Genomic DNA, 9,090 nt, shown 5'->3' with positions numbered 1-9,090 from the left:
TATGAATGTCAATTGTTGAATTTTCATGATTTTATTAATAGAATAAATTTAGTATTAATTATAAATTTGTTTAATTCCAAATCAACACTAAAACCTGAATGAATCATTAAAAAGTAGAAATTATTATTTTCAAGTACCAAAAAATATTTTTTATTAAATACAAATATCATATTAATATATATACATATATATATATATACCAAATTAAAAAGAATCATAATTACCAAATATATATTAGACCATTCTCAACATATCGCTTTCCTGGCAATTGTAAAGATTGGCCCCTCTTCTGATTATAGTGCTCAGTCCCCTCCTTAACCAACCCTGTTTTTCCTTCATATAATATATATACATATATATATACAGACACACATAATATTCATATAAGAATCTTAAACCCCATTGTTCCTTAAATTTTTCTCTTGTTTTCTGTATTTGTGGGTGGAAACTGCAACATGAGCAACAAGGTGACCAAAGAAAGCAAGCTAAGCAGATACTTAAAAGCACCCATCAGGTTCCTAATCAAGGCCAGGGATGTATACATCAAAAGTATGTCTGAATATTCCGAAAGGATCGGCTTCGGCACCACCATGGGTTGCCCTACCGGCCAAGTTAATGCTTTACCGAGGAGTTATAGTGTTGGCTCAACGAAATCCATCAACGCTGATGAAGACTTGAGGGAACTTATAAGAGCTGCTTCCATCAGGAGTTCACGAGACAAGGCTCGGTTGGACCTTCATCGGAGACAACCAGCGAGGACCGGAGCTAACCGTATGCCTAGAAGTCACAGCGTTGTGATTGGGAGGATCAATGAAGACAAGCCTTGTGAGTTTGGTGATGGTGATGAACAAGGTGTGTTGCCAAGGACTAGGAGCTATGCTGTTACGAAGAAAAAAACTGTTTTCTTCTAAGAAATTTGCATGTTGGTTTTTTAGTTTTAATTGAATGTATATGTTTGTAATATTTGATGCTAAATTGTGCTTGGTATTGCAAACGAGGTCTTGTTTTAATAGTAAAATCGAGGATTTGAGAACTTTGATATCTTCAAATCGAGTTTTACATTGCTTTAAAATTATATTTTTACTCTCAAAACTAATAAAATTTTGATTTAATATTTAAAAAATTAAAAATATATAAATTATTAAAATGATAAAATTACATTTTAACTCTCATATAAAATATACAATTTAATTCTAACTATGCTTACAGATCAAATTAATTTGAACTCAATTGAACAACGATTTAAATCAAACACTACACCAAAACAAGCTTTTAGCGGCACTTTTAGCGGCGTTTGGAGCAAAAGCGCCGGTAAAGAGTGAGCAATAGCGGCGTTTAATTAAAAGCGCCGCTAAAGAGTGAGCATTAGTGGCGTTTAAGGAAAAGCGCCGCTAAAGAGTGAGCATTAGTGGCGTTTATAGATAACGCCGCAAATAATACACCCAGACGGTGCCGTTTTGTGGCCTTTGGGGGGGACTTAGTGGCGTTTATTGTAAAGCGCCGCTAAAGAGTGAGCATTAGTGGCGTTTATAGATAACGCCGCAAACAATACACCCAGACGGTGCCGTTTTGTGGCCTTTGGGGGGGACTTAGTGGCATTTATTGTAAAGCGCCGCTAAAGAGTGAGCATTAGCGGCGTTTATAAATAACGCCGCAAATAATACACCCAGACGGTGCCGTTTTGTGGCCTTTGGGGGGACTTAGTGGCGTTTATTGCAAAGCGCCGCTAAAGAGTGAGCATTAGTGGCGTTTATAGATAACGCCGCAAATAATACACCCAGACGGTGCCGTTTTGTGGCCTTTGGGGGGACTTAGTGGCGTTTATTGTAAAGCGCCGCTAAAGAGTGAGCATTAGTGGCGTTTATAAATAACGCCGCAAATAATACACCCAGACGGTGCCGTTTTATGGCCTTTGGGGGGGACTTAGTGGCGTTTATTGTAAAGCGCCGCTAAAGAGTGAACATTAGCAGCGCTTATAAAAAAATGCCGCAAATAATACTCCCAGACGGTGCCGTTTTGTGTCCTTTGGGGGGGCATTAGTGGCGTTTTTTGTAAAGCGCCGCTAATCTAGGTGTTTCAGAGGCGTTTTTGTTTATGCGCCGCAAAAAAAATTATCTTAATTGAACTATTATTTATATTATTTGAATCAAATTAAACATATTTCTAATAGAATATTTAAAATCTTCAATAAAAAATAACAGGTATAAATAATTTGAAATAAAACACATGGAAAAATTAAAATAGTATTATTTAAAATAATTTAAATTTTAAAGTATTATTTAAAGTTTTAATTTATATATTAAAAATTTGAAATTATTATCGTAATTAAAAGAGATAGTAAGTATTAATTTAAATTTAAAATATTTAATTAAGCGTATCACTATAGTTAATATAGGGTTTTAGGTTTTAAGGGTATATATATGATATTATTAATTTAAGATTTTAAGTCGGTTTAGGGGTTACTATTTTAAGGTTATTATTATAATTGATCAAGAGTATATATATAATATTGGATTTAGGGATATGGTGTAAGGGCTGAGATATAATGTTTAGGGGTTAGGGTTGGGGTTAGCACTTAGGGATTATTAGGAGTTGATTAAGGATTTAGGGTTTAGCTAGGGTTTAGATTAATTAGTATTGACAAATTATATTTTAAATATGTTCTTATATATATAATTGTAAAAGAGGTCGTAAAAGAGGTCGTGCTATTTTAAGGATTAGGGGGTACAAATTTAGGGTTTGGGATGTAAGAGTTAGCTAGGGGTTTAGGGGTTACAAGTTGCAATCTAGGGGTTAAAGATTTAGGGTTTAGGGGTCAAATAAGGATTTTAGGTTAGTTTAGATTAATTTATTTAAATAATATTTTAAAAAATCAATCTAAAGTACCAATTGATATATTTAAAAATTATTTTAAATAGAATTCATAAATAAGTTAAAAAATATATTGATATATATTATATGGATGGTTATATATTTAGGTATAATTATTTATTTTGGAAATATATATATATAGGACCAAAAACATAAGAAATGAAATAAAAAAATAAAAAAATTCAAAACGGCGCCGTTTTCGAATGAATAGTTAAACTTTTAGTGGCGTTTTTAAGAAAATGCCACAAATAATGCAATTCCAGACCACGAAAACGGTGTCGTTTCTGTTCACAGCTGTAATATTTAGTGGCGTTTTTCTAAAAACGCCACAAAAAATGCAATTCCAGACCACGAAAACGGTGTTGTTTCTGTTCACAGCTGTAATATTTAGTGGCGTTTTTACCAAAAACGCCACAAAACGGTGTTAATATAATCGCTAAACGACGTCGTTTCCGAAACAGATTTTTAACTTGGAAAAATTTAGAATAATTTATTGAAAACGTCAACGTTTGGCTTAAGTATACGTGGCGGTTTTTATTAAACGCCACAAAAAATGCAATTTCAGACTAAGAAAACGGCGCCGTTTCTGTTAAAAGGTTTAATTTTTTGTGGCGTTTGGTCTATAAACGCCGCAAAGGTGTTTTAAAATTTTTTCTCAACGATGCCGTTTCTGCAGATGGCTTTTAACTTAGCATATTTTTTACTCACTCGTCGACAAAGACAGAAAGAAAATATTCTGCAAGTGAAAACGCCGATTGGGAAGGGGAAAAAACCTAAGAAAATATTCTAAGGAAGAAAGGGGAGGAGAAATCAGAAATCATCAAAGAGGAAGCAACGATTGCGCCATTCTTGACAGTAGTTGCAGAATATCTGGTTAAAAGGTATGCGTTTAATCCTTCTGAAGAACATCGTCTTGATTTGGGGTTTTGGGTGCATTGTGTTTTTCGAATTTGGGGCTTAGAAAAAAAATTAAATTTTAGGGTTTGCGGTTTAGGTTAAAACACCATTCTTGTTTGGGAATTTGGGGAACTTGTGAATTGTTTATTTAGCAATTTAAATAGAAGGGTTTGTTCGGGGTAAAATTTTGTCTATTTAGGGGTTGCCCGAATACAAAACACAGCCAATAATAAAACTAGGAGCATCAATGGCGTGGCCATGAAAATGAAATTGTTAAGATTGAAGACAGGGACAGACCTTCCGATTTTGGGAAAGTCGGATATGATTTGTTGAAGCTATAAAAAGTGCTTTCGCCAATGACAAATGCTCCTTTAGTTGGTTTGAGTTATGTTTTGCACAACTTAGCCTGCTGTTTCTCCATTACAGCGATTTTTGGAGAAACATAAAAGGGTAACTAATGGTAGTATTTGGGTAACTAATGGGTAACTAAATTTGAATATCTCAAACTATGGGTAACTAGTGGGTAACTAATGGGTAACTAATGTATTATCATCTTTATGGCTGTGGATTCTAGAGTTTAATCTGGGTTCCTTTTAAACATATGTGGCAACTAGGACAATAAGCAAAACTGTTTTATATGTCAGTATATATGTAGTCTTGGTTATTGTGTTATCGAGAATATATGCCTTTCTTACCAAATTGGGGAATCTAGTTTGCCTTTAATACATTAAACAACCTGATATTGTTCTGTTCTTTAGCAGATTTTGCTTTTTCTGGTTTGTTTTCTTTTGGAAACAATGTTGGCAAGGGATGAAGAAAATGATGAATCATGTACAATATGGGGTTTCAAAAAGTTAGATTTTGTTAAAAGCCTAGGAATGAACCAACTTGTAAGAGCCTCAAAACGACTGAATCTGATGTCGATTATAACTAAAAGAAGCCTACAATTAAAGAAGTTTAACATGTACATGTTCCTTTGGTTAAAAGTTGGATAAAGGGAGTGACTAAGTTCATTGATGGACGGCTGAATAATCTCACTTGAAAGATTGTTCATAAACTGTCACCCGCCCCATATAATTGTTTTATGAATCTTTATAGTTAATTTTAAAACTTCATATATGATTCAAAATTGAGTATTGAAGATAACATTAATTATTTTTATCAACACATGACATATGTCCAATCATGATTGGTTTAATTCTACATTATAATTTATCAACGCATGACATATTGTGATTATTTTGTTTAGATTTTTTTTTGGAAGAAAACTCATAAAATAACTTAAAGTTTAATAGCGTTGTACATGATGGATTTTGGATTTTGTTATATTTAAGTTTTATACTAATTCTTTCCTGTTTATTTGGAACTAACTTACTTATGTTTTCCTTTTATTTTTATTTTTTGCAGTAGTTTGCTTCGAAGTCCAGGAAATTGAGGTATTTATTCCTATGTTTCCCACCTCGGTTTTCTTAAAAAAACACCTCCAAATGTTTAAATTTTGGATTTTGTTACTTTAATTATTATTTTTGAGTTTTAAAAGGGAGTTTTAATTAAAAAAAAAAATTTTTACGCTGTGGGTATTGGTTTATTTATCATTTTTTATTTATATGTTGCTGGCTCAATTTGCATGTTACTTTGCCAAATTTTTCCATAACTGCAAGGTATAAACTATGATTGTAATTCTTGTACGTATTTTTTACCCAAACAAAAATAATTATGCAAATGATTAAAATTCTTAAATCAGTTTATATATTTGAGTAAGTGAATAAATTATGGGCAAATAGTGGATTCGTTTTAAAGTGAACAAATTATCGATTTTCAAGGATCTTGTCAATTAATAAATTATCGACGTTAGTTCTCATTTATGCGATTGAATGTTAAATTTATTACTAAAATACATTACTTACTAAAATAAATTACTTACTAAAATTTGTTTAAATTTATTACTAAAATACATTACTTACTAAAATACATTACTTACATAAATTTGTTTAAATTTATTTCTAAAATACATTACTTACTAAAATTTGTTTAAATTTATTACTAAAATACATTACTTACTAAAATACATTACTTACTAAAATTTGTTTAAATTTATTAATTACTTAAATACATTACTTACTAAAATTTGTTTAAATTTATTACTAAAATACATTACTTACTAAAATTTGTTTAAATTTATTACTTAAATATGTTACTTAAATTTATTACTTAAATATGTTACTTAAATTTATTACTTAAATAATTATAAATAAGATGCATAAAAGTGCTATACTTACATCATACATATCTTACGTAACCAAAAGATTGCTATAAATAAACCATTTATTAAAGAGTATACCTTATAATTAAATTTTGTTATCATGTTATCATAAAAGATAAAATAAAATATAAAAAAATATGTGGAATATTAAAATTGACTATTAAAATAAAATGTTATTTTATTAAATATTATTAATAATTATAAAAAATATGTGGAATATTAAAATTGACTATTAAAATAAAATGTTATTTTATTAAATATTATTAATAATTATATTAGTAATGTTATTAAATTATATATTATTTTATTAAATAATACATAATAACTTACAACTTACATAATACATTTAACTTACATTACTTACATAATACATAATAACTTACAACTTACATAATACATTTAACTTACAACTTACATAATACATTTAACTGACATAATACATTTAACTTACAACTTACACAATACATAATAACTTACAACTTACACAATACATAATAACTTACAACTTACACAATACATAATAACTTACAACTTACATAATACATAATAACTTACAACTTACATAATACATTTAACTTACAACTTACATAATACATTTAACTTACAACTTACATAATACATTTAACTTACATAATACATTTAACTTACAACTTACACAATACATAATAACTTACAACTTACACAATACATAATAACTTACAACTTACATAATACATAATAACTTACAACTTACATAATACATTTAACTTACAACTTACACAATACATTTAACTTACAACTTACATAATACATAATAACTTACAACTTACATTTAACTTACATAATACATTTAACTTACATAACTTACATAACTTACCATTGCAATTTCTGGTGAAAATCAGACTTCAAGATCTAAGAAATGGACCGGTCTTGGATGAATTTGTTAAGGGTAAGCGACGGTTATCGAAATGGAGTACAGACTTTTCTAAATTTTGCATTTCAATATGCAAGCCAAGAGAACATGATTCTTTGCCCGTGTAAGAAGTGTGTCAACATAAACTGGCATTATCGTGAAGTTGTATACGAGCATCTAATTGTTGATGGGTTTGTTCGGGGTTATAAACAATGGTTATTTCATGGAGAATGCCCGCCTAGTACTTCCTCTTCAAGTATGGATGTAACTTATCCTGATACTGCTTACCATCAGTCTGGTAGAGGGGATGACATGGAAGGTATGTTGCGGGATGCATTTAATATGCACAATCATGGTGTCGAATCATTCCCATCGGACTTTATGGCCTCTGATGATTGTAATATTGGTGGAAATACTTTTACCGAACCGGGAAGTAGTGTACGTCATGAAGAGCCGAATGGAGAAGCGGCGAAGTTCTACGCGCTACTTAATGACATGAACGAAGAACTGTATGAGGGATCAAAATTTTCAAAGATGTCCTTCTGTGTTCGTCTTTTTCAATTAAAGTGTTTGGGAGGGTGGACGGGAAACTCGTTGACGATGCTGTTAGAGTTTTTGAGAGAAATGTTCCCGTTTGCAAAAACCCCTCGGTCCTGCAAAGATATGAAGAAGATGATAAAAGATTTAGGCCTTGGGTATAACAAAATCCATAGTTGCCCAAATGACTGCATGTTGTATTGGGGCGATCGGAGAAACCAACAGTGCTGTCATGTATGCGGCCACTCTCGTTGGACAAGTAGAAACACAGAAGATGGGAACGACGATGAAAATGATGCACAGTCACGGAAGAAGCCAGCCAAGATTTTACGGTATTTTTCGTTGATACCAAGGCTTCAAAGGCTTTTTTTATCGTCGAAGACAGCAGAGTCAATGACATGGCACCATGATGGACGAACCGTTGATGGATTACTAAGGCATCTGACAGATTCTTTAGCTTGGAAATCATTTGACAATAAATTTACAAGCTTCGCAAGCGATCCTAGGAGTGTGAGGCTTGGGCTAGCATCTGATGGATTTAATCCTTTCAAGATCATGAGCACTGCCTACAGTACTTGGCCAGTAGTGCTTGTTCCTTACAATCTGCCTCCATGGATTTGCATGAAGCAATCTTCCCTAATCTTATCTATGATTATCCCTGGAGAGAAAGGGCCCGGGAATGATATCGACATTTATTTGCAGCCACTTATTGAAGAGTTAAAACAATTGTGGGTTGGTGTTGAGACATACGATGTGCTGAGAAAGGAGAACTTTAATTTACGTGCAGCTTTAATGTGGACAATTAATGACTTTCCCGCTTATGCCAATTTATCCGGTTGGAGTACCAAGGGTCGTTATGCGTGTCCTTGTTGTGCTGCACAAACATGTTCGCAATGGTTATACAATGGGAAGAAGTTCTCTTACATGGGGCATCGTCGGTGGTTACCGGAAAATCATAGATTTAGATTTCAGAGTTCTGTATTTGACGGTACTGAAGAGTTCAGAGAAGCTCCTTCGCAGACCAGTGGCTCTGAAATCTTGTTCATGTTGGAAGATATGAATTTTATTTATGGGAAGATGAACCAACCGCCAAACACGCAAAGAAATAGAAGATCCAATGATGAAGCTGATGATGACTCTGATGAAGAGGACGATCCTAATGAGGCGGAGTTGTGGAAAAAAGAAGTATTTTTTTTCAGTTACCTTATTGGGAGCATCACCTTCTACGACACAATCTTGATGTTATGCACATTGAGAAAAATGTCTGCGAGAACATTGTGGGTACAGTTTTGAATGTCGACGGAAAATCAAAAGACAATCTTCAGAGTCGACTTGATTTAGTCCAAATGGGAATCCGACCTGATCTTCATCCCAGTCCACTTCCGAATGGGAAATATCGGTTGCCGCCTTCTATTTTTTCAATGTCAAAGACGGAAAAAGAATTGTTCTGCACGGTGTTGAAGGATATAAAGGTTCCAGATGCGTATGCATCAAATATATCTCGATGTGTTAGTGTTAAAGATAGAAGATTATATTCGCTAAAATCACATGACTATCACATCTTGATGCAAGATTTACTGTCAGTGGCTCTACGATGTTGTATGTCCAAGAAGGTGACGTCTTGTATAAT

General features: G+C 32.4%; 1 protein-coding gene across 1 annotated transcript; it reads left to right on the top strand.

Moving 5' to 3' along the window:
• Positions 1 to 282: 282 nt before the first annotated feature.
• LOC121215297 (uncharacterized) lies at positions 283 to 1,049 on the top strand. The gene has a single exon (XM_041089607.1). The coding sequence runs from the start codon at positions 456 to 458 to the stop codon at positions 909 to 911; it is 456 nt and encodes a 151-aa protein (XP_040945541.1). The 5' UTR covers positions 283 to 455; the 3' UTR covers positions 912 to 1,049.
• Positions 1,050 to 9,090: the final 8,041 nt, after the last annotated feature.

Source organism: Gossypium hirsutum, chromosome D03 (genome assembly GCF_007990345.1).
Source record: "Gossypium hirsutum isolate 1008001.06 chromosome D03, Gossypium_hirsutum_v2.1, whole genome shotgun sequence".
NCBI classification, from domain to species: Eukaryota; Viridiplantae; Streptophyta; class Magnoliopsida; order Malvales; family Malvaceae; genus Gossypium; species Gossypium hirsutum.
This window is presented reverse-complemented; position numbering and strand designations above follow the sequence as displayed.

Bases quoted from the DNA above. Each gene is read 5' to 3' on its own strand.
- LOC121215297 (XM_041089607.1), top strand. From the start codon at position 456: ATGAGCAACAAGGTGACCAAAGAAAGCAAGCTAAGCAGATACTTAAAA.